The sequence below is a fragment of the Sminthopsis crassicaudata genome, chromosome 1, assembly GCF_048593235.1.
Source record: "Sminthopsis crassicaudata isolate SCR6 chromosome 1, ASM4859323v1, whole genome shotgun sequence".
Taxonomy (NCBI): domain Eukaryota; kingdom Metazoa; phylum Chordata; class Mammalia; order Dasyuromorphia; family Dasyuridae; genus Sminthopsis; species Sminthopsis crassicaudata.
Genome location: NC_133617.1, coordinates 184,166,628 through 184,193,214, shown reverse-complemented (window position 1 = coordinate 184,193,214; position 26,587 = coordinate 184,166,628). Strand labels below are relative to the sequence as shown.

At 34.6% G+C, this 26,587-nt stretch overlaps 1 protein-coding gene across 3 annotated transcripts in view; it reads right to left on the bottom strand.

The window, feature by feature from the left end:
* The window catches only part of CDKAL1 (CDKAL1 threonylcarbamoyladenosine tRNA methylthiotransferase), a 625,067-nt gene that overhangs the window by 157,976 nt on the left and 440,504 nt on the right, over window positions 1–26,587 (bottom strand). For all 3 annotated transcript variants that reach the window (XM_074272562.1, XM_074272579.1, XM_074272570.1), the window contains exon 12: window positions 26,258–26,438. In XM_074272562.1, the coding sequence (XP_074128663.1) occupies window positions 26,258–26,438 (181 nt within the window). The remainder of the gene's footprint in view (window positions 1–26,257; window positions 26,439–26,587) is intronic.

Here is a 26,587-nt window from a genome sequence, read left to right as displayed (position 1 = left end):
TATGTACTCTCCCCTAGAAGGCCATATTTCTATTCATGGCACGATACTACATTTTCACCCCTTTAATTATAGAATAAAGAAGCAACAGGACTATGCCATGTAGTGGACAAAACAACCTAGTTGTCAAAGTGAGATGTGTTATAACAGCTGGTAATGTTCATGGTAAATTTCAGGTTCTAGAAAAAGGAAGACTGGTTGGGAAAAGGACTAATTGTGTCATTTTGCCTTCTTCCTATTCTATATCCACCAATTCTGTTTTTTCTTGGCTTAAAAATAAACCTAACAAAATCTTAATCTGCTGAAAAACAGAGGAAAAAATATAGTCTTAACAATTAAGTGATCCACCTGATTGTAAAGACTTTGAAGGAAGCTTATGTAGAGAGCTCTTCATATAAAAGTAATTGTTGATGTCATTCAAAGACCAGGGGAGACCATATTGCTATACAATCTATTCTGCCAAGATGCTTTTGATTCTAGGGATATAAGTCACCCATTATTTTCATTTTTAAAAGCAGTGAAAGAAATTAGCAAATGCTAATGAGATATGAGTATACGGAGAACTGGTTGTTGAAATGGAAATGATGAAAAATCTAGTAGAAATTAAGCATTCCTTACTAGAATATGTGATAAAGAAAAATAAAATTCAAGCATAGTCTGATAGTCACCGTAGATATTGGAAAAGTAAATTTCACAGGGTTCAGAGGAAAGATAAGTAGAATCTCACAGACTACAAGGGAAATTAATGCAGGAAGGATGGGAGATGATCAAGAATGAAAACCTGAACACACAGAAAAAAAAAATTCCAATGAGGAGGAAAATTAGAATTTGTCTGAAAATAATGGGCTAGGTTGACAGAAATCTCAGTAACAAATGCAGATTTAAAAGATAAATGTACAGAATACAGAAGAATGGTCAGGTAACAGTCAATGAATATATAAATATTTCAGGTCTTGGAAAAATCGTGTCAGGAAAGCTAAAGTTTTATAGGATAGAAAACTGGGCTGAATCAAGGTGAAATTAAATAGAGATAAATTTCCCAACCTTGGAAATTTTCAAGCAGAAGCCAGATGAGTATTTGTTAGGTATGCTATAGTGGGTATTCTTTTTTGTTGATGTACTGAGCTCCAGATGTCTCCTAAGGTCTCTTCCACTGCTTAATCTGTTAGAAGGCAGAATGGTTTCCACATCCATTGTCTGGTTCTCTACAGATGACATAACCTATCTGAACTCATTCATTAATAATTAACCTAACATTTACACAGACATACCCTCACTCTCCCAGATAATTTGAATCTCTAACTATCACAGAACAAACTCCATTATAGTCTCCTACTGCCAACTCCTTTGTTCCCCTAAAATCAACTCCCCAAAGTGCCATCCAAGAACTACCCATCTCTTCCACTCTGCCCTATAGAATGTTCCATATGTAAGAAACTTCTTTTCATCTTAAACTTCTCTTTCCTCAATTGTCTCATAACTCTTTCTCTCATAACAACACAGACTCTCTGTACACTCTTTCTAGCACTGTTTGCACATACACTCATTACTAATTGATCATGGTGGAGTTAGAATCCCTGCTGCCTCCCACTGTCACTAACTCTCTTATCATTATCACCTTTTCTCAATTGAAGTTTACTGATACTGTATTTAGCATGCAATCAAGATTTTATTTACTAATCTCCAGAGTAATCCTAAATTCAGTACTTCACTCACAGTCTTTCTTCCTACTTAGTTGCTTTCACAGCAGGAGAATCCCTCAAAGAAACTTCCCAGTTTAACTTACTCATCCCATATCATACATACAGAGATGGTTCAATCTTGACACCAACGAACCCATGCATGTACTACATCATGTTCATGACCTTTGAAGTTCCTTTACTTGATCATAATGTTTTCATTTTACCTTTCACTCTTCCTTATAACATCTAACCCTACTTTTTTGTCCTCACTATGACCTCTAATTCCCCCCTAATCATTATTTTTTTCCCCAAGTTACCACCCCTGTACTGGCTATATTCTCTCTTCCCCATTGATGAATTAGGTCAATTTTACATTATCTTTCTGATAAAGTTCTTTGTTTTCCTATTAATATTATTGCCAGTCTTGCTGTGTTAAACTAAAGATAATTCTTACCATCTGTTGCTTTTATTCCTATGTGTTAGTGAATGAAGCCTGAGGAAACCAGTGTTGACTGGGTCCACTACAATACGTTATATAATTTCAACTGGGTTCTCTCTCACTGAAGCAAAACAAAACTTTTACACTTTGGAAACTATGTTGGAAATTCTTTTTTTCCCCTAAAGAAATTTAGCCCAAGAAAGGTGTGCCTTGACTAAGATCATAAAGCAGAGAAGTGGCAGATCCAACCTGGGAATCCAGGTCTTCTGACTATAAGTTTGATATTCTTTCTATTTTACTAGATACACCAGAGTATAAGTACTTTGAAGGATTAGATTGGAATGGGAATGCATTCATTTAGGACATTTTCTCTTGGGAAATACAGTGTGAGTTCCAAACAACTTATTTACAAGAAGTTAGAACCATAACCCATTGAGATACCTGGAGTTACCTGTGTTAACTTTCATGATGGGTACTACTGTTTTTCACAAGTTTTGATTTGTCTTCTTCCATTTCCTCCATCAAAAAAAACAACAACTCAAAAACATAATAATCATCACTTATCTTCCAAATTTCCTTATTTCTGTCAAGAGCACCACCATCCTTTCAGTTGGTCAGGTTCCAGAACAGAGTGTCATTCTACACTCTTCTCTTTAAGTCATTGTATATATCCAACCACTTGGCAAATCTTGTTGTCTTTACTTCCTTAGCATCTCTTCAGACTATTCCTTTCTTTCTAATCATACAACTAGCCCTTAGTTCAGGACCCAATCACCTTTCACCTAGATTACTGCAGTGGCATTGTCTAAGATTTTTCCCCCACATCAGGGTAGCATAGAAAGGAGAGTGATTTTCTTCAAACATAAATAAGATTCGTAAGTACTTAAGAAATTCCAGTGATTGAAGTATGGGAGGCAATATAAATTCCCATTTAAATGGTATATCTTTGTCCCCAGTCTCTTCCCAGACCCATTGAATATTATTTCCTTTCTTTAATATTGCCACACTTGTTCCTCTCAGACATTAAGCCAGCTCCTATTCCACTTGCTATCTCTAGAATCCTCATTTCTGTCTCAAGAGTATTCTTCTTTTTCCTTAAAGTTAATGGCCAAGTACCACTTTGCACATGAAGGCTTTCTTGTTGCCCCCAACTACTAATGTCCTTTTTTAAAAAATTATCTTATATTTTATCTCTTTATTGAACATGTAGCTAGCTGAGTAGACAGAGAGAGTACTGGACAAAATCAGACTCATCTTTCTAAAATTCAAATCTGGTCTCAAACACTAAGTGACCCTGGAAATGTCACATAATCCTGCTTCCTTATTTGTAAGATGAGCTAAAGAAGGAAATGGCAAACATCTCCATTATCTTGACTAAGAAAAGGTCAAATAGGATCACGAACTCAGATATAACTGAAACAACTGAAGAACAAACATTATCTTTATATTTATATATATATATCTTTTATATATATCTACATACATTCATCTTGTTTCCTGATTACAATACAAGGTCTTTGTGTATGGGGACTGTTTGTTTGGCTCTGTATTTGTATTCTCAACATTTGGTACAATGTCTGGCATATAAGAAGTAGGTATTTTCTAAATGCTTATTTACTGATTTATTGATTGAAACATACACTACCAAAGAGTCTTTCTTCCACACATATTGAATTGAAAATGTCTCTAGGGTATCTAGTTTAAAAATGTCCAACACGCAATATGTGGCTGAAGCTCAAAGGAGATCCTGGAGTTAGATGATAATTAAACTCATGGAAACTGAAAAGGACACTGAGAAAGAGTGTAGAGAAAGAGAAAAAAAATGAGGAACAGAGCCTTGGCGAACACCCCCAGTTAGAGGGTGTGAAAAGAATAATGAGGCAGCAGAGGAAATGGAGAAATGGCCAGACAAGTAGACAAGTGGAAGAGGGCCTTGGGAGAGAAGTATCTTAAAGCTCCTGAAAGGAGAATGTGTATCAATACTACAAAGAGATCATCCTATTTGATACCATTAGTTTGGAAATTAAGGGGTCATCGGTAACTTTGGAATTTAAGCAGAAATAAGATTGCAAAAGTTTGAGGTATAGCAGAGATGATGTGGAGGTAATAAGTACAGACAATTGAGAGGAGAAGTAAAGGATGAGAGTGGAGATTAGAGTGTATAATTTTTAAGAGTGGAGGAAACTTGGGCCTGTTTGATGGCAGTAAAGAAGGAACTAATAACAAGGGAGAGGTTGAAGATTTGAGAGAGGATGGTTGAGACTATAAGTTGCTGAATAAGGGAGGAAATGAGATCAATCACACATGTAGAAAGATTGGCCAAGGCAAGGGGAAGAACCACCTTATATTTAGATATTAGGATAAAGGAGGAGAGAGTAAAGAATGATGTCAAAATACTATAAGAGGAGAAATTGTAGCTCAATTTTAGCCTCAATTTTCTCAGTGACATTCCTTTTTGGTTTTTTCCCTGAGGCAGCTGGGATTAAGTGACTTGCCCAGGATCACACAGCTAGGAAGTGTGAAGTGTCTGAGACCAGATTTAAACTCAGGTCCTCCTGACTCAGGGCTGCTGCTCTATCCATTGCACCACCTAGCTGCTAATTTTCTCAATAACTTAAGAGGCAAGGCTCTCAGCTGAGGTCAGGAGGAATGAAGAAACTATGGGAAGCTTAGGGAGAGATGTTTTAAAACAGTATAAGGGGAAAGAGATAGGGAACCAATTATGGAGGAATTTTTTTAAAGGCTGCTTTGCTGAAGTGAAGGACTGGTTTAATTTGGATAACAAATTTATTATGCTGTCAGTTAGTATGATTGTGAGATATTTTCTTGCTCTTGCCAACAGTTTGAAAGTAGGAATGCAGGAGACAGATGGTAGGAGGAATTTGAAATTGAGCCTTGAGAAAGGAATAAGCAGCAACAAGACAAATAGGCACAGGTTCCTGGTGTCTTGGTTGACAAGTGTGCTTTTCTATCATTTAGTAGGAAGGTTGGGGTGCAGGGTGGTGTGTGCAGCTAGTTCCCTCTGGTAGAGGGTACTATTTGGGCTCTGAGTCAAGGTTACTATTGAAGGAGGAAAGAATGGAAGTATGCATGTTTAACTTAATTCAGTTCATCATACCTTTATTAAATATCTATTAAATATGTAAGATACTGAGAGTGGAATAGACTGTAGGGAGACACCAGGACAGAATGAAAGGTTGTCCTTTCCTTCAAAGAGTTTACAAGCTAATATAGAAGGTGTTTGTAACAGTCAAAACAGGTGGCAATGAGAAGTGATACTATGATTTATAATACTACATAGAGTCAGAGAAACAAAGGAAAATGCATTACTTAGTGTTCAACACATGAAAAATGTGACAAAAAGTAGTACCCATCATGAAAGTTAACACAGGTAATTCCCAGGTATCTGACTGAATCCCAGGTAAGCTTCTTTGTAAATAAGTTGTTTGGAACTCACACTATTTCACAAGAGAAAATGTCCTGAATGAGTGCATTCCCATTCCAATCTAATCCTACAGAGTACTTATACTCCACTGTTTCTAGTATAACAGAAAAATATTAGACTGATAGTCAGAAGACCTGGATTCCCAAGATGGATCTACCACTTATCTTCTTTATAATCTTAGTCAAGGCACACCTTTCTTGGGCTAAGTTTCTTTAGGGAAAAAAAGAAATTTCGAAGACAGTTTCCAAGAGCCTTCCCCACCTGAAAAATTCTAATTGGAGGTTTGGGTTGGTTAATATAATTATACATGTTCTTATTATATTTATTGATTTCTACCTACACAATGATTTTTTTCCTTTTCTCTACTGTGTATCACTAATTTATCCTTTGGGATCCCTGATTTTTCTCTTTACTGTTTCATATAGAGTTATAATTCAGGAAAGCCAAATGAGCTTTGCAATAGGGTGTAGAAAAGAGAGGATATTAACAGGAATATCACAAAGCATGTTTCTTCTTCTTTCTTGACCTGGGTAATGACGAGTTTATTCTATATATAACATTCTTATTTTTCCTTCCAAAAGTTCAGTAAGTGTTTTTTCCTGGAGACAAATGGGAGATAGTAAAACAAAGGCTAAATGACCCCTTGGTCAGATGTGGTATCAGAGTTTCTTTGTGGTTAGTGGTTGGACTAGATGTCCACTGAGGTCCTTGTAAGTAAGAAATTCTTTGATTTATCTTTGTAGAAACTTCCTAGTGTTTCAAAGTATAACTTCCGCTCTAGCAACCTTTATGTGACTCCAAATTGCTTGACCTGGGCATTGCTAGCTGTAAATTTAATAATGTCATTTGCTTCGGTCATGATTCTCATTAAATGTATTTTAATCCTGTCCTACCATTTTTCTAAGTCCCCTTTTCTATAACCTTTGAAGCCATCATTATCATCTAAACAAACTGTTAAATGTTTTAAATTTTCTCAACTCTATCATTTTAGTTCCTCTGACTGAAATGCAGTTTCTCCTAAGTATATCACATCCCCAGTAACATTCCATGATGGAAGCTATTTATCACTTTCTCCAAGATTCAGAGTCAGGAGGATGAAGTGTGTATATTTCATTGTCATTTTTGGAACAAAGCTATTTTCCCATCACCTGATTTTTTTTTCCCTCTGAGGTTTATATTATGATTATACCAGTCTCTCCCTATCCTTACTGTTACATACACATAACACTCCTCTTTTACTTTTTTTTTAATCTTTTTACCTTTAGCACCTACCTTAGTCTTTTTTCCCCCCTAAATCATTCCTAGCAATTCCAATATACAGAATGATGATCTTGATCTCTCACCTTCTCTTTACTTGAGTGACTTTACTTCAGGCCTACTCGGATCATTTCTCACTTCTATCCTCTGTAACTGAATCATTTTTAAGATTCCAAGTTCCTAGACTTCACTTCACTTATATAAGCTCCTGGACTTTTTACTTCTCTTATTCTAACTGATCCTCCTCAATATTTCTAGACTTTTGAATTTTTTCTATTCTTTCAGATTTAAGAAAGCCATATTAATGCATAGAACTGAGAAAGGAATGTATTGTTTTTGAAATGGCCAGAGGATTAGTATCACAGGATTGAGGAGTACATAGTGGGGCAACAGGGCCAAAGATGCTGGAAAGGTGGTAGAGGAATAGTTATGAAGTGGTTTGCATGACAGAAGAGTTCTGGAGGTAATGGGGAATCATTAGAGTTTATTGAGTGGGGAAAGGGGGTAACGTGGTCAGACCTATTGGGCTTTAGGATAATCATTTTGGTGGCAGAGTAGGGGAATGGATTGAGTGGGAAGAAATCTGTAAGTAGAGCCACCAGAAGGCTACTGTAGTAATCAAAGTGTGAATTGATGAAGGCATGCACTAGAGTAGTGTCAATGTCAGAGGAGAGACAGGGGTACATTTGAAAGATGTTGCAATGGTGAAATCAGAAAGCTTTGGAAACAGATTAGCTCTGGGAGGCAGTGATAGATAGTGAGGAATCCATAATGACTCCTCAGTTGTAAGTCTGAGGGATTGGGAGGATTGTGTTGTCCACTACAGCAATAGAGAAAGTAGGAGGGAACAGAGAATTTGGGGAGAAGATGAGTTCTGCTTTGGACAAAGTGAGTTTAAGACATCTATTAGATATCCAGTTTTAAGATGTTTGGAAGGCAGTTGGAGATGCAAGACTGGAAGTCAACAGAGAAGTTAGGGCTGCATAAACAGATTTGCGAATTATTAGCAAGGAGATGATAATCAAATCCATGGGAACGGATGGGATTATCTAAGGAAAATAGTATAGAGAAAGAAGAGAAGAAGGTCCAGGATAGAACCTTTAGGCATATCCACAAATAGGGGGTATGATCTGTATGAGTATCCAACAAAAGAAACAACTAAGGTACAGTCAGATAGATAGGAGATATTTTTGAAACCTAGAGAGAAAAGAACAGCAGTTTCAAAAGCTGCAGAGAAGTCAAGGAAAATGAAAACTGAGGAAGGCCAGTGGATTTGGCAATTAAGAGATCATTAGTAGCTTTGGATAGAGCAATTTCAGTTGTAATGGTAAAGTGGGAAGCCAGATTGTAAAGGGTTAAGAGAGTGAGAAGAGATAAAGTAGATGTCCTTTTAAGGAGATTTACTATAAAAGGCAAAAGAGATAGAGAATGATCGTTTTTAGCACTGCAACCATTGCCACCTTTTTAATCTTGGGTAAGGATTAGGTAATGTCTCCTATTCAAGTTCTTTGATCTTGCTCCAGAATTAATGACCATTGATAAAAAGTTCCTATCACAATTATTCTGAACATGATTTATCTCTATTTAATAAACTTCAACTAGTTCCTCTGTAATGCTTTGATTATGTTTATATAGGCTCTCTAACATTTCCCTAGGCACTACACTAACCTTTTTTTTTTCCTCAAAAGTTGACCTTAACTTTATTGTGAAAATTTACAATCTTAGGGACAAACCTTGTTAGTTCTGCTTTCCAATTTCTCTGGTCTGTTCTCTTATGTCCATTCACACAGCTACCACCCTAGTTTAGACCACCACTACCTGTCACCTACACTATAGCAGCAGCTCCATATTAGTCTCAATGACTCAGTTCTCTCTTTTCTTCATGTAATCTTCTGCATAATTTATTTTCATAAATCTCATATCTGACTGTACAGTAAATTCTAGGCACTCCCTAAAGGACAAAATTAGAACAAAAATGTTATTATTTTCTCTGTTTCACCCTTTAAATATTTCCATATTTCATGCATAATTGTTAGTGTAATAATTGGGAAAGAGAAGATAATAAGTATTTAAGTGTCTTTCATGCTCCAGGCACTGTGCTAAATGCATTACAAATAATTACTTTAATCGGTTCTCATAAGAATTCTAGGAAGTATGTATTTTTATTATTTCCAATTTATACATGAGGAAACTAAAGCAGATAAAAGTTATGTGGCTTGTCCAGTGTGATATAGCTAGTAACGGTCTGAGACTAGGTTTGAACTTACTCCACTGCATCTCTTGGCATTGGTAGAGGTCTAATCTCTTTACCAGTATACCAGTATATGTCAGCATATAGTCTTAGAGAAAATATCCCAGAGCCTTTAGTATCAGAAGCAGAACTGAAGTCAAAATCTTTTGGCTCTGAATTTTCTCTAAAAGTACAAGTATCAAAGAGATGGACTTTTGTTACAGTGGGAAAGCTGTGGTCTCTAAAGGGATAGCATAATTTCTCAAATATGATCTAGACTAATCTCTTCCTTCTACTTAATCATAAGCTGAATTTATGTCCATGACACAGATGTTTAAAACTTAGTTTCACCAATTGCCTTTTCCAGCTCCTTATTCATGAAGTGTTTTTGTTCCTCCTCTTTTTCTTCCTCCTTTGTCTTCATCATCTGGAGGTTTAGTCTTATTTCTTTTAGATTGCTTTGCACTTAAATGCAGAGTCAGATAGTATTCTAGCACAGTGCACTGTGATGCTGATATATGATTATTAATTAATCTGGGGATTCCCTATGATTAGAACAACACTAATTGTGACTAGGACCATTTATAGAAACTTCTTTTATCTGGACTGTGTGCAGGATATTTCCTTGACAATGACAAGCACCTTACATGAATATTTCTTCCTTTTACATGTTTTGATTAATATTGATACAGGCTGAATTGTTAAACAAAGTTGTCTCTATTCTCATATATGTTCTAGAATCTCATGATTTTAAAGTCTGTAGAAGAGACATCTTTTCTAAGAAGTAGATTCAAGGCTGCATCTTGTTACAGAGTCAAATGCTTGTTTAAAAATCAATAAGCACAGTGGGATTTTATATTCTGCATTCCTTACATTCTATTGTGTGACCTTAAAGATGTGGTCTCCTGTAGAAAATCATTTCCGAGGGCCTGCTTGTTCCCTAGGATATCCTTGATGTAAGCATAGACTGTTACTCATAAACATTTTATAAAGATGAGAAAGCAAGCATATGGGTCAATAGCTGCTAATATCTTCTTGTTCACCTTTAAAAAAAATTGCAAGAATATTTTCTATTTTTGAATCTTCTTCTCTTAGAGACAGTTTGATAATTAAATCCTGCATTAGAACTGGTGTTAATTCTAGGAGATATTTCTTCTTTTTTATATTTTATCAAGTACATTTATCTTCTGGAATGCATTATCTTACATGCCATTGTGCCTTCCTCACACAGCAACACTGAAGTGGCATTTTCAATTCTTAAATCCTTTTAATTACTACTTTATTTTTCATCAATGATTTATCAACTATGGAATTTTCTCAATTCTTTCTTAACCTACTTGTTCTTCTGACTGCATACTTCTCTGGGGATAACAAATTCCAGTTAATCAAAGAAGTGAGGCAGCTAGATGGCTCAGAGAATAGAACCTTTGACTTGGAATTAAGAAGATCTGAGTTCAAATAAAGTCTCAAAAATTAATTACATGTATGACCTTGGAAAAGTCCTTTAATTTCTGCCTTAATTTCCTGAAGAAAAGGGTAAGCCACTCCAGTATTTTTGTCAAGAAAACCCCCTTGGCAATTTGGTTCACAGGGTTACAAAGAGTCTGTCATGACTGGAAAACAACAAATATAAAGAAGTACATTTTTAATTTTTTCTAATAAATTATTTTAAATAAAATCCCTAATAAATTGCTTCAAAGTAGGTCCCTGAAAACCAGCATTTTATAATGCTAGATACAGCACTTTCAATTCTTCTTACTCATAGCTTTCACAGCAATTATTAACAACTAACAATTCCTGGCACATAGATGATACTTAATAGATGCTTGCTAATTGATTACTGAAATATAGTGCTTTATAGTTTATCAAGTTATTTACATATATAATTCCATTTGAATTTTGCAGACTTCATAACAGTTCCCTTCTCAGAGAACACTGTTTTAAATGAGCAGACTTGGGCTACTGATTAGCTGTGTAACCCTGGCCAAATAGCTTATCAGTGACTTGATTTGAGCACCTGTAAAATGAGGGTAATAAAAATAAGGTCAGAGACTAAACCTTTTAAACTTGATTGGTATTGAGAACTCTCAGGTAAAGAAATGCCCTCTATGGCACATTATTTCTAATTTATGGTTGAACAGATTGCCTCAATCACTGGAAAGTTGTGTCTAAGGTCACACAACCAGAATGTTATCAGAGATGGTACTTAAATTCAGGTCTTCCTGACTTCTACAACAGCTCTATGCACTAGGCAGTGTTCAGTTAAAAAAAAAGTGAACATAAATAATATATATAGATAGAGATATAGATATAGATATATAGATATAGATATAGCACTTTGGGCAATGCAAAGCCATGATATCATTTGCTCTGCACAACAGTCCTGTGAAGTGGGTTTATTTTCAATCTACAGATGAAGAAACTGAGGACAAAAACAGGATCACAAGAATATTTAAATAACTGTATTAACTACTTTGAGGGTTATCATGAGAAAAGCATTTTATAAATCTTAGTCCTATGAAATTTGAGCTGGCTATCCCCTCCACTTTTCTCTGTCTTTCTATCTCTATCTCTCACTGTCTGTCTCTATCTCACTATACTAGGAATAATAAAATAGCTCAAAAACATTTTTATGGGAAAGCAGTTAGTGAAAATGTCTGTCATTGAAAATATAGTGTCTAATCAATCATCTAATAAGCATTTATTAGAAGCCTACAATGTGCCAGGTACTCTGGTAAGCATGAGGATACAAAGAAAAAAAAAATTCAAGAAGCAACAAGAAGGCCAGTATCTCTACATCACGGAAAAAGAGGGTGACACAGTCACACTTACTCTTTACCTAGGTTGAAGATATCCTGGAATAGGGGATGATTTGTGATAAGAGACCAACCAGAAGGTTACTGAAATAGTCCAGATCTGAGATGAGAATTTTAAACCGGCACTGCCAATATTATAGGGAAGGGAACATATCTGAGAAACACTGCAAAAATGAGATCAACATGTCTTGGCAATAAGTTGCATATGAGGGATGAGAGAAAGATAGTGAGTTGCTGTGGATGACACCTAATCTACAGAATTGGGATGATGACGGTGCTCTGAACAGTAGAAAAACACAAAAATAAGAGAGAATATTTATTAGAGGGAGTGATTTTGAGGGAAATACAATAAGTTTAATTTTCAGACATGTTGAGTTTATGATGTCTATAGGACATCTAATTCAGTGCTAATTAATAGCAGTTAGAAACGCAAAGCTGGTGGTGAGAGAGGTTAGGGCTGGATAAGTAGATATGAGAATCATTAGCATGGAGATGATAATTGAAACCAAGGAAGTTTATAAGATCAAGGGAAATAGTAAAGAGGAAGAAAAGAAGATAGTCCAAGGCAGAACCCTATGGAGTACCCATGGTTCAAAGGCATGACTTAGATGAGGATGCAGCAAAAGAGACTGAGAAGGAATGGACAGAAGAGAAGAATAACAGGAGATAAGTTGTGTTAGGAAAATATATAGGGACTTATTTTAAAAAGTTTTACAATTCATTATCTGTTTGAAAAATGTGGGTGTACTATAAGCAGAGAGCAATCACAGCATTGTAGGTATGTGTATAGGAGAGAGAGAGAGAGAGAGAGAGAGAGAGAGAGAGAGAGAGAGAGAGAGAGAGAGAGAGAGAGAGAGAGAGAGAGTATATGAATGAGCAGGAATGTCATCATTTAGAATTTACTTCCTCCAAAAGCAGACCCATAATTAAAGTGATAATGATGATAGTACAAGTAATGTTAAACAAACAAGTTTAATGTTATATTAATGAGAAGTATAAATGACTTATGTGTATTTGTCTTCCATTTTTCTTTGCAGTTCATCTAGACTCTACCATAAAGGAAACAAAAATTGGTAGAGAAATGATAAAAATGAGTTTTCAAAAGAGAGGATTCATGTTCTCTTTGTCTAAGATAAGTCCAAGTAAACTTATCTCATATTCTTCTACTACCTTCTTCACTGTCTGGAGGGGAAACTTGTAATCTCAATGGTTTTCCTAGTGCATCAGATAATTAAAGAAAAACCCAGCATTCAATACAAAGGAAAGAAAAAGGCAAAAAAAAAGTTCAAAAACAAGCATCAAAGTGGAGTATCTTCCCCTGAAGGTTTTCTTTATACTTTTTTCAAAAACTCAGTCCAATTTAATTTACCATTTGAGATGCCCATCACTAAATGAAAATCATTTAAAGCACATATGATGTGGAGTCAGCACAGAAAGTGTTATCTCCATGTTCACTCTTTTCACTCTGAAACTGAATGCTTTATGAAAAGGTAGTATTCAGAAACACATAAGCACCATCTGTGGGTTCTAAAGTAGTGTTAACCTCTTTCTTTGAACTTGTTCTAGGAGTAGCTTGCTATTGCCTATTTGTAGCCCAGGGATTCTTGAATTGAGAAAAATCTATGATCTACCAGTTACTCATAAAAAAGCACAAACATTCAAAAGAAATGACTCCTAACAAAGTTACAATACCTGTATTGAGACAGAGAGGAGAGTAGGCAACAATGTATTTCTGGGAGAAATTAGAACAAAATGACAGTATTTTCAGTTTTCTCTACTTTTTATTCATATAGAATAAAGGGCCATGATAGAAAGAGGTTAACACAGTTTCATCATCATCATCATATCAGTTAGCTCCTTTGTTTTGTTTTGTTTAAGGAAATAGGGACCTGGAGATATTTGCCTAGTACAGGAGATATAAGACCCAAGAAGAGATTTGTGATCCTAATAGTATCAGATGAGGGAAAGTAAAAGAAAAATGAAATCACAGTTTAGAGAATAATTAAAAGTTCTAAAAAAATGTTCTACGAAGAGTTAGAATAGATGAAATCTTATCCTGATCTCTGTGATTTTCATAGTGAGACAAGCAAAGATAACAGAACAGAAGGAAGAAGTATGACCTAGATTCTACCCATAAAATTCCAACAAAAATATTAGGGGTGAAAAAAAACCTTACAATTAGTCTTCATTCCATCCCAAGAGATAGGAATTACAGAACACAAGTAGAAAACACTTTCAGACTCAGCTCTTTTATTCAGAAAAGATTCATAGGTTGTTCACTCTGATCCCAGAACTGGATTACCGTAAGATTCTAGAAGTGGATTACCTATGGAATACCTATGGGGAAGCCTGCAGCTGTGCTGCATAAAATAATAGGGTCTTGACCCTAGAAAGTCTCAATATGCAAATATAACCTCATGGTTGTAACTAGACCACAAAGAACATGTTGGAAATGAGTAGCTCTCTAGTCTAAATCTTTTCTGTGATCCTTGAAGAACAAAGTGCTCAATCCCCCCCAAAAAATAGTGGCAAGGACCCATTTGAAAACAGGGTTATAAAAAGCCACAAATGCATAGCATCTGTCCATAATTAAAAATTTTTTATTAAAGCTTTTTTATTTACAAAACATATGCATGGATAATTTTTCAACACTGATCCTTGCAAAACTTTCTGTTCCAAATTCTCTTATCCTTCCTCCTACCCCTTCCCCTAAATGGCAGTTAGTCCAATACATTCTAAATATGTTAAATCCAATATATGTATACATATTTATACAGTTATCTTGCTGCACAAGAAAAATGGGATCAAGAAGGAGAAAAAAAAAACAGGAAGAAAACAAAATGCAAGCAAACAACAACAGAGAATGAAAATACTATGTTATGGTTCACATTCTGTTCCCATGGTTCTCTCTCTGGGTATAGATAGCTCTCTTCATCACTGAACAATTTGAACTGGTTTGAATCATCTCAATGTTGAAGAGAACCACATCCATCAGAACTGATCATTGTATAGTTTTGTTGTTGCCGTGTACAATGCATTCCTGGTCCTGCTCATTTCACTTAGCATCAGTTCATGTAAGACTCTCCAGGCTTCTCCGAAATTATCCTGCTGATCGTTTCTTACAAAACAATAATGTTCTATAACATTCATATACCATAATTTATTCAGCCATTCTCCAACTGATGGGCATCCATTCAGTTTTCAATTTCTTGCCACTACAACAAGGGCTGTCACAAACATTTTTGCACATGTGGGTCCCTTTCCCTCTTTTAAGATCTCTATGGGATATAAGCCCAGTAGAAACACTGCTAGGTCAAAGGGTATGCACAGTTTGATAACTTTTTGAGCTCAGTATAACCTAAAATTCTAAAGTGGAAAGGAAGATCAGAAGAATGGTTAAAGAAAAAAACAAAACAAAACACAAAGAGGTATTTATGTTAACAGGGATGCTCAAGTCATACCTGAAAAAGGAAGAGAACTGAAAAACAAAACTTAAAAAAAAAAAAATCTACAAAGAAAGCCTCAAAAAAAAAAAAAAAATAGTTTAACCAGAAGATCATTTGGAATTCCTAGGGGAAATCAAAGAAGTTTTGTTTTGTTTTGTTTAAATTATAAAGAAAATTAAAATGGCCAGGAGAAAAAATTGGAAAAGAGAGCTTTGGAAGAAAGATTTGAAAAGTCAAATAACAGTTCAGTAACAGACACACTGAAAATTAGAGTGGACCAAGGATAAGTAAATTACTCTATAACATAATGTGAAATAAAAGAAGTAAAAGAAAATATAAGGTATCTTATATCAAAAAAACAACTCATCTGGAAGACATCTAAAAAAAAAGACAATAAAAGAATCATTAGACTACTTTAAAACTATCACCAACAAGTGTGAATATAATCTTTCAAGAAATCATGAAAGAAAACTACCCCTAAATATTAGAAACAGAAAAATTATTCCCCTGACTTCAGAACTGAATTGTGGACTGAGATTCTGGCCTCTGTAAACTTATAACTCTGACCTAAGAAGAAAACAATAAAATAGAAAGAATTCAGTTGTCTATTCCTGGAGAGAAAACAAACAAAAACAACAACAAAAAATTCCCAGTATTATCATAGCCATAATTTAGAACATCCAGTTAAAGGAGAAAATAGGCATAGCAAAATAGCCAGGAAAAAATAACTACCTAGTACCAAGGAACTAGAGTCAGGACTATACCAGATTAACAATAACTAATATAAAACAGCAAAAAGGATAAAATTTGATATTCCAATAAACAAAAAAGAAATAGATTTAAAATGAAAAATTTTATTTTATACCAGAAATTGATTTTTAAAAATTTCAATGGGGAAAAACAGACTTTTTAAAAAAATAAAATTGAAAGACCATAAGAATTACTTTTGAAAAGACCAAAATTGAGAACTTTTGAATACAAATATAAGAATTCAGACAAACATGAACTTTAAAAGATTTTGCTTACATTTTAATTGGGGAGGGGGAAAGGATTTAAGCATACCCTCAGCCTGTATTGTCCTCAGGGTTCATTAAGTGGAGTCAATTAAGATATGGCATGGGAGTGTTTTTGTTATATTTGGATGACCTCAAAAAAGGAAGGAAAGAAAGAGGAAAGGGGCTATCATACAGAAAGGGATTACACATAATGAGGATATGCAAGCAGAAGTATATACAAATGAAGAAGGCATGGGAGGAGCAGACATTACTTGAGCCTCACTTTCATGTAACTAGAAGAAAGGGGGATAATGCTTGCTTATGTGAACAGGTGTACTTGTATAGTGGATGCACACACACACTTCAGTATACAAATACATTCAGTATATCAAGGAAATAGGAATTAGGGAGAGAAAAGAGGTGAATTTTAGAAAGGGTTATGGAATTACTGAAATTCAGTGGGGAAGGAAGATTAGTTATAAGCAAAACACACTGTTTATAGAAGGAACATATATATATATATATATATATATATATTTGAATGAGATATTCATATACATACATATATATATGAATGAGATGAGGGAGAAAGTAGCAGACTGTATTAGAAAATAGAGTTTAATAATATATTGTTTACAAAAAAACTTAGATGAAATATAAAGGTATAAAGTAAAATAAAGAGCTGGAGAAAAAAAAATTATTGTGTTTCAGCTAAATTAAACAAAAAGCCAAAATATCAATCAAATTCTCAGATAAGGTAACCAAAAAACTTGAATAAAAAAGATTAAAAACCATTTCACTAAAAGGCTCTGTAGTCAATAAATACTTAAAATAGATAAACCAAATGGCACAATATTTAAATAAAGGAAAATCTAAGAGAGACACAGTAGAAATAGAAAGTAAAACTATAATAGTGGGAGGCCTCAATGTAATTCTATCAGATCTAGAAAGGGTTGACCAAAAAGAAAAGTAAACAAAAAATAATTTGAGAGATAATTTTAGAAAAGTAAAGATATGAGAGATGCCTGGAAATTTTTTGTTTAAGGGGAATAGGAAAGACAATACATGCAATAAATAATGACTGGCACCATTACAAAATCTGACAATGAGTTAGGGCATAAACACTTCACAAAGAAAATCAGTAATCTTACACATATGATTAACTGACCACAATGCAATAAAATTATTTAAAGATCTATGGAAGAAAGTATAAAAAGCAACTGAGAACTAAATAATCTATTCCAAAAGAATTTGTGGTTTAAAGAGAATGATATGGAGGGAAATGCTTAGTGATCACAACTGTGACTATGAATGCGAAGAACTATCATAGGAATATTAAATAAATCTCATTAAAGATAATGACAATTGGGAAAATGAGCAATATTTTGGAAATAAAGCTAAAGTAGTCCTTTGGGAAATATTTATATTTCTAAATACTTTGTCAGCAAAAGAAAAAAAGAAGCGATTAACACATTAGGTGTGTAATTAAAAAAGCAACAAACAAAAACCAAAAGAACAATTAAGTACAAAAACCTTGAAAATCAAAGAAAAGATCAATAATAATTCATTGAATTAATGAATAAAATTAAAAGCTTTTTTAAAAAATTATTTTAATTTTAAAAATAAAATAAAATAAACCATGAGCTAATTTAATTACAAAGGAGAAAACCAAATGACCAATAATTGCTATTATCCTTGACATAATGGTGGTGGTTTTCCTTGGTTCTCACGAGGATCAAAATGACATCACTATGTTAAGAGTCTAGTTACAGTGTGTCCAACTGTGGCTGATCAATATGAGCTTGGAATGTTCTACCACAGGCCAGTCACAAATAGTCCAACAGTCCATCCTATGAAATCTGGGGTAGCTTCTGTAATTTTGCGTATTTTTCATTTCCTTTGGGCTATTTCAATTCTATTTTGCTCGTAGAGCACAGCATTTTTTCTGATGAGGGCATGCTATGTTGAGCACTCCTATGTCTGTCTCCCATTTCATACATATTCTATTCCCTTTCTTTGCAGTAAGTATACTTGTAAAAGCTAATTGCTGTTAAGTGATTAAATGGAGTGCTAATCACAGAAGGTTAATAATAGGGAGACCATATACAGTAACTGAGCCAATGACATTAGAAAGGGGATACCCTAAATCCCTCAAGTTATCCTAGGATACTTCGGGGAAATACAACTGACTTTGCTCTGGGAAAGTAAAACCAAAGCATATTTGCTATCCATATATTTGTGAATATTAGAAGATATAGTGCTAGAAACATTCTAGTTTTAGTTTTGACAATTTCTTGGGGAAAAGGAAATAAAGCAAAACTGAAAAAAATTTCAGCATAACTAAAAATGAAAATAAAAAAAGAGAATTTCTCTACTATTCACAAGAGACTATTTCTGAAGCAATTTAGTGTCTCTATTAAGTGTAATTAATTACTGCTGATTCTATTTTTGGAACCTCTTTTCTATTGTCTACTTCTCTCCTTGGACACTCCAATAATCAAGGTACAGGTCTTTGTTCTCTTATACCTAGACTATTACAATAGCCTTCCAATTGTTTTTTCTGTCTTGAGCATTTCCTCATTCTGGTCTATCCTTCACTCAGCTACCAAAGTAATTTTCCTAAAGCTGAAATCTGATCACATCATCTCCCTAAACTTGAAAAATTCCACTAGTTTCCTTACCTCCAGGATTGAATAAAAAAAACTTTTCTTTGATTTTTAAAGTCGTTTGCAACCTGGTCCCTTTACACTTTTTCAGATTTCTTATACTTTTCTCCCCACATATCTTTCAATCCAGAAACATAGCTCCTTCTCCTTCTCAAACAAAATATTACATCTTCAGACTGTCTGCATTTTTACTGGCTATCCCCCCCATACCTGGAATGCTTTGTCTCATGGTTTCTCGGGTTTCTTTAAAATGTCAGCTAAAATGCTCCCTTTTGTAAGAGGTCTTCCCAAATCTGCCAGATGTTAGTTAGCATTCCTTCTCATATTTCCTCCAATTTACTTTACTTTTATTTTTATTTATTATATTATCTTATATACAATATATTATGTATTATCATAATATAGTATATTAATTATTAAATATTAATTATTTTATTGATTTTAAATTATACATGAATAAAATAAAAACCTCAAATTAATAAAATATTGATGATGGTTGTTAATATTAATTAATTATATTAATAGATATAATTGTAGTTATATAATATATTATATTATTTATCATATTTATTTTAATAATAAAATTATTATTTGCAAGTTGTCTTTCTCTTTAGAATGTGTGATTCTTTTTTTTTTTTTTTTTTTGAGGCTGGGGTTAAGTGACTTGCCCAGGGTCACACAGCTAGGAAGTATTAAGTGTCTGAGACCAGATTTGAACTCGGGTCCTCCTGAATTCAAGGCTGGTGCTCTATCCACTGCGCCACCTAGCTGCCCCTAGAATGTGTGATTCTTGATGGTAAGAATTATTTTTTGTATGTTTATGATTTAGTAGTGGGCCAAGTAGAGGATGGATTTTTAATAGATACTTACTGGCTTAATCAAACTAGTAAAAAAAAAAAAAAATTGGAGAAAAAAAGAATCTCTTTAGGTGTAGAGATAAATTACATAAGAAAATTGACCTAAAAGTGCTTCAGATAAAAGTTTTATTTGGAGATTCCTTGTCTCATCTTTCTTATATCTCACACAGTCCTCAGCTCCTAGGAACACAGCTTCTGATAGTGTTATTTAACTGAAACTGCATTCTGCAAGGTTACTAATGATTTCTTAGCTGTAAAATCCAATGGTCTTAGTCATCTTTCTTGAATTTTTACATCATTTGACATTGTTGAAAATATCCTATTTCTCAATATTCTCTCTTCCATTGTATTTTGTATTCTTTTTGACATCTCTTCTTAGCTATTTGTTTGTTCTCAGTCTTTTTTGAAAGATTATCATCCATATCCTGCCTGCCCCTCAGTGTGGTAAAGTTAAATGTTCTCATATGGATGCTCTCTATCCAGCTTCTTTCTTTCAGTTCCCATGGATTAAACTATCAGCTCTGTGTTAGTCACTCCCAAATGTACATATCTAACTTTCAGATAATCTTGATTCTTCTCCCCTCTCTCCACAAACCCAAATAATTATAAGATCTTGTAGACTTTATAACATCTCTCAGTTATATCCTTTTGAACTCTACTCATAACAATAGCATAGTAATTCATATCCTCCTTATTACTCACTGAAACTACTCCATTAAGTTTTTAAATGGGCTCCTTATCCCCAGTCACTCTTTTTTATCCATGTTTTTCACACATCTGTCAAACTAATATTCTTAAAGCATAGTTTTAATCAATCTCTTGCACAGAAACTTTCTGACTGCATTTAGTATAAAATACAACCATTACCATATCATACTTAAAACTCTTAATTATCTGCCTTGCTTTATTTTTCTAGACTAAGTTTATATTATTCTAGGGCAAACTAATTTATTTGCTGCTCCAATTTCATCTGTATTCACCTCTTGAAGGAGTAGGAAGAGGAAAGTTGATGGGGAATGGGCCATCATTTCCAGCTCTGCACATTTGATTTCTGTCTCTTACTGTGCAATATCTAACATAATTAAAGTCTTTGGAGGAAAAGCTTTAAGATGGGACTTTCCATCTTGTCTTGAATGCCTTCATTTTTACTCTGTGCATGTCTTCTATTTGCTCTCCAGGCTCCTTTATGAAGATGAGTGGAGCCTTCTACTCAATGATTAACATACTCATTCCTGATTATATCCTACACATTCCAGTGATTCCGAAAGCCTATAGCTCATCATTTAAATCTCCAATCCTACCAACAGATTTTTTTATGCCTATCACTCCCAATCTTCCAAACTCAAAAGTCCCAATCAAATGTTATACATGCCATTGTGTCCTCTGGAAATGTCTGTTCCATAGGCAACAAATTGATACCATCTTAAATCTTTCTTCTTTCACTCTTTCTGTCTTCTAATTATCATTAAGGCTTGCTTGGCTCCCGCTTGATGACACAGCCTCCCTGGTCATTCTTTTCATAATGTATTATTTCTTTATCTCATTCCCTGCAACTCACAGAACAAGGGAGAGAGTTGGAATACTACTTTCTTCCCACTGCCACTTGCATATTCTTCCTTCATTCTATTTCCATTACTATATAACCTCTTTTCTTTTGAGATTCATGCAACTTATATCTTTCATCCAATGAAAATCCAGTTAGCTATTGTCTACAAAAATCCAGGTCACTCTCCTTTCTTCCTCAATGAGTTTGGTACCTGGCTTACAATTTTTCTTTCCTCCCCAATTCCAGTTCTCATACTAGGGGATATATTGACTCTTCCTCAAATACTCTGATGATTCAATTACTCAATCTACTCATTTCCCATAATCTATTCCTCCAGGTCAACTCAGCAATAAACAAAGATGGTCTCTGGACTTTGTCATCATCTATAAATATCACCTCCATGTTCAAGAACTCTATGCCATAATCTATGCCTTTCTACTTCTTTCTTTGCTTTTTCTTAAAAAAATCTTCCTCTTCATTTCACATCATGATCTATAATCTCTTAACTCCTCAATTCTCTCCCAGTCCATCATCACTGCTCTAGCCATTCTCTTTCCCATCTTGATTCCCTATTCTATCCTTTTTTCTTGAGTCCCTGGTCCCTTTGTCATAACAGCATTTCCAAGCTTCAGCTTTCACCATCTGACACCTTTGCTCCTATATATAAACTACTGAACCAAGGTGGGGAAAATCAAAATACCATTTCAAATGTATCTACTACAAATTTATGTTGTATTATCTCAATTAGGTCCTCACTATTACTAAGTTATTCTTCTACAACTTTCTTATCAAATCACTACAGAACTTTTCTATAGAGGCTTTTTATACCTTTTAATTTGTCCTCAACGGCTCTCCCTTTCCCTCTCAGCTGAAAATCCTCCCTCATATTTTACAGGAAAAAAATAGGCCATTTGCCTTGATATCCCTCTTCTCCCCATTTCAAGATCTCATATCACTCAGTTTATTTTTGCCATAATCTCCTCTTTTAACTGTGTCTCACAGAAAAACATAGCCCTACTCTTCAAGGCAACAAACTCCTCTACTTACACAAGCAAGACCAACCCATACTGTCTTCTCCAAGAGAGAGCCAATTCTAATATCCCCATTTTCTCTATTGACTCCTTCACTGTTGCCAACATGCCCATGTTTTTCCCATCCTCAAATAAACAAAAACAAAACAAAACAAAACAAAAAAACTCTTGAGTAGATCCTTTCATCCCCATTAATGATTATCTTTCATCTCTTTTGTCCTTTGTGGTTAAACTCATTGAGAAGGTCAGGTGTGTTTTCATGTCTTCCTCTCTCACTTTCTTTTTAACCTCTACAATTCTGTTTCTAATCTCTTCATTCCATCAAAATTGTTCTCTCCAGATTTAATGATGATCTCTCAACTGCCAAATGCAATGGTCTTTTCTCAACTCTCATTCTTCTTGATCTCTTTGCTGCTTTTGACACTGTTGATGCACCTCTTATTTCTTCTCTCTAGGTTTTTTAAGACTGCTCTTTTTCCGTTTCTTTTGCTGGATCCTCATCCAGGTCCTGTCTGCTAATCATGAATGTCTCCCTGGGCTCTGTCCTGAGCAATCTTCTCTTCTCCCTCTACACTACATCATTTGGTGATCTCATCAGCTCCCATGGATTCCATTACTCCAGACCGATAATGATTTTCAAGTTTACCTATCTTGCCCTAACCTCTCTGCTAACCTCCAACCTTGCATCTCTAATTGCCTTTCAGACATCTGAAAATGGATGTCCAGCAGAAATCTCAAACTCATTATGTCCAAAACAAAACTCTTCTTCTTATTTCCGTATTCTGATAGAAAACAATCCCTCCTCATCTCAGGCCCTCAGGCTTGCAACCTTATCTCAACCTTAACTCCTCATTATCTTTTAAGCCCCATATGCAATCTTTGCCAAAGTCTATCCATTTCATCTTTGTAATATCTCTCAGATATGCCTCCTTTTCTTCTCTGATACAGTAATCATCCTGGTACAGGACCTCATCATCTCACACATATGTAATTTTTCTTAAAGCACAGAGCTAACCAGGTCACCCCTTTACTCAATAAATTCCAGTGGCTCCCTATCACCTCTGTTTAGCATTCACATACTTTCATAGGCCATTCTTCCTCTACATTTCCAGGCTTCTTACATGTTACACTTACATCCCCTACTCTTTAATCATACTCATCCGGCCAGTCATATAATCTCCTTGCTGTTTCATTAACAAGACAGTCAATCTCTTAGTTCTGGATATTTTCTGTGGCTGTAACCAATGTCGGATATGCTCTCCATCTTCATCTCCATCTCCTGGCTTTCCCAGTTGTGTTCAAGTCCCAACTGAAATCATACCTACTACAGAAAGTCTTTCCTAACCACTCTAAATTCTTTTCCTTCTGTTTATTTCCTAATTATCTTGTATAAATGTTTATTTATCTCATTATTATATGCCCCTGAAAACTGGTCTATATAAACCAGTACCAAGTGAATTACTTCTACTACATTGTCTTAGGAAGTTTCTGAACATCACTCAACATGATAAGATCCCAGATACTGAGGTCCTTTCTCAAGCTGAACTGCCAAGCATGCAAACTCCTTTGCAGAATGTTCAATTCTGGCAGACTAGTCATCTACATTTCCCTAAAAATGTACAGAGAATACACAAAAGACAAGTCCTCACATAGACGTCAAAAGAAGTGATACAAGGACACTCTCAAGGTCTCTCTGAAGAACTTTTTAATTGATTGTGAAACATCGGAGACATTGTCAATGGAACATCCAACATGGTATACCTGTGTCAAAGAAGGCACTGTGCTATAAGAGCAAAGCAGAATTGTGGTAGCACAAAAGAAATATGAGATACACAAACTTAGAGACATTTTCATTCCAAATGTTCATGTTGAGCATCTGTGCCCAACCTGAGACACAATTTCTGAATTTGTATTGGTCTGATCAACTACAGTCAGACTGACACTGACTTGTTGATTTATTTTGATTCTTTTTGACTGAGGAATGAGTAATCTTACATCTTATTCCTTTGTCCTTATGTAGAGACAATTGAATACTCTTCCTTCTCATTTTTCCTTTTTGTAACCTTAACTTTTTTTAAGATTGAATTCAAATACCACATATTATGTGAGCCTTCTTTTATCTCCTACTACTCTTAGTTGAATTCTCAACTCCCTCAAATTATTATATATTTAATCAATCATTAAATGATCAGTGTTATAGATTTTGAAGGGATATTAGAGGTCCCTGAGTTAAAACATCTCACTTTACATATGAAAAACTGAGGTCCAATGAAAGAAGTGAACAAATAAAAAGCCATTTATTAAATATTTACTAAATCTCTTGCCTTATGCTAAGTACTGAGAATGAAAGTACAAGTTATCAAGAAGGTCTCTGTTGTAAAGGACCTTACAACTGCAATTTTGGAGAAAGACAACACATGAAGGAAACTGTTATATGGCTTGGAAATGATAACTGAAAAGTGGCATAGCAGTTTGGTTCTGAGAGCACATTTCTCTGAGCGCAGGTCCCAGGCACAAAATGAGTTTCTGTATGAAGGAGATGAGGAGCACAGCATGAACCAAAGTGGCATGGTAATGGCTGGGTTGTGATTTATTCAAGGTCCCACAGATAATAAATAGCAGAGTTAGCATATGAAGTTATACCTTCAGACTTTAAATTGAGGACCATTTCCAGGGCACTATGCTTTTCCTCACATGTTCAAGTTTCTACAAATCTATGTTTTCTCCCAGAAAAATATGTTTCCTAAGAGTAAGCATTGCTTCATTTTTGTCTTCTTTTCCTCAGCAGGTAACAAATAAGGGATACTTTGCAAATGTTTGTTGAATTCAGAAGTTCTACAAATCTCAAACTCATAATGGTGATGGATTTATATTTGGGAACACAATGATTAAAACTAGTCAAGTCAATAAGTGTTTTATTAGGCAAATATTAGAAAAGACCCTGATGTTTAGAAAGATTGAAGGAAAAAGGAAAAGAAGGGAACAACAGAAGAAGGGATGGATACATAGTATCATGGAAGCAACAAACATGAGCTTGGGCAGGCTTTGGGAGATTGCAGAGGGAAGAAATCTGCCTTGCTATGATATTTGAGGGTCAGGACTGACAGAATGAATGAACAAGAATTACATATTCAACATAGTCCTAAACTCTAAGGATACAAAGAGAGGCAAAAAACAAAACACAACGCAACAAAACCCAAAACCAACCCAGTTTCTGTCCTCAGGGAGCTTTTAATCTAATAGAGGAAGACAGCACATGAGAAGAAACTGAGAAATGGATGAAGGATAGGCTTTATGGAGATCTGTAGCCAGGTATGAAATAATGAGATTGGTTTCATTGAACTCTGTCCTAAAATGGAGTATCCGAGAGGAGCTCTCTGATCAATCCTGTACCTTTTACAATCAGGAGGGACAAGTCACAGAGGAGAGGGGATACTGAGGGAGGTATGAGAATATCTCTTGCTTTAAATTAATCTCAAAGGGAAACAAAAAACACAACTTCTGCATTCCCTTCCACTGAAAGAACTACTTATTTTTAAGTTAAAGATCCATATGCTGGACTAAAAATATAAACCTTGACTTTAAACATCAACATTTCGAAGTTTTGCTTTTGGCATAATTGCTGAATGACAGAGAACTGAATGATTTAATTCTCAAAATGCCTTCTTGTTATTGTTTTATTCAGAACCAAAGAGTTCTCTTTCAATCTGTAAACTCCATGATACATACTTCATAAATTTGCTATTATAAATTCAGAAAAGTAGACAGTCTCAGTTACATTTTTGCAACTACTGGCAGAAAACATTTTAAAGAATGATTAAAAAAAAAAAAAGAAAGAAAGATATCTTACCACATGTGCTGGAACTTGTTGCATTTTTGCAGCAGGAGTCCCTGGTCGTGGATAAAATTGATTAATAAAAAGGCTGGGAAACTTATAGTCTTCAACTAGTTTCATTGTATCTTGAAAATCTTGATCTGTTTCTCCAGGAAAGCCACAAATGATATCTGTAGCAATGGTTATTCCTGGAACTCTAAAAAAATTAAAAAGGGAAAAAAAAAAAAAACAAAGAAAAATCTGTAAAATTCTTTTTAAGACATGCATTTTATTTCTTTTTTGTGTACATTGTATATATGTATATATTAAATATTATTTATTATTACTATATATTATTATATTAAT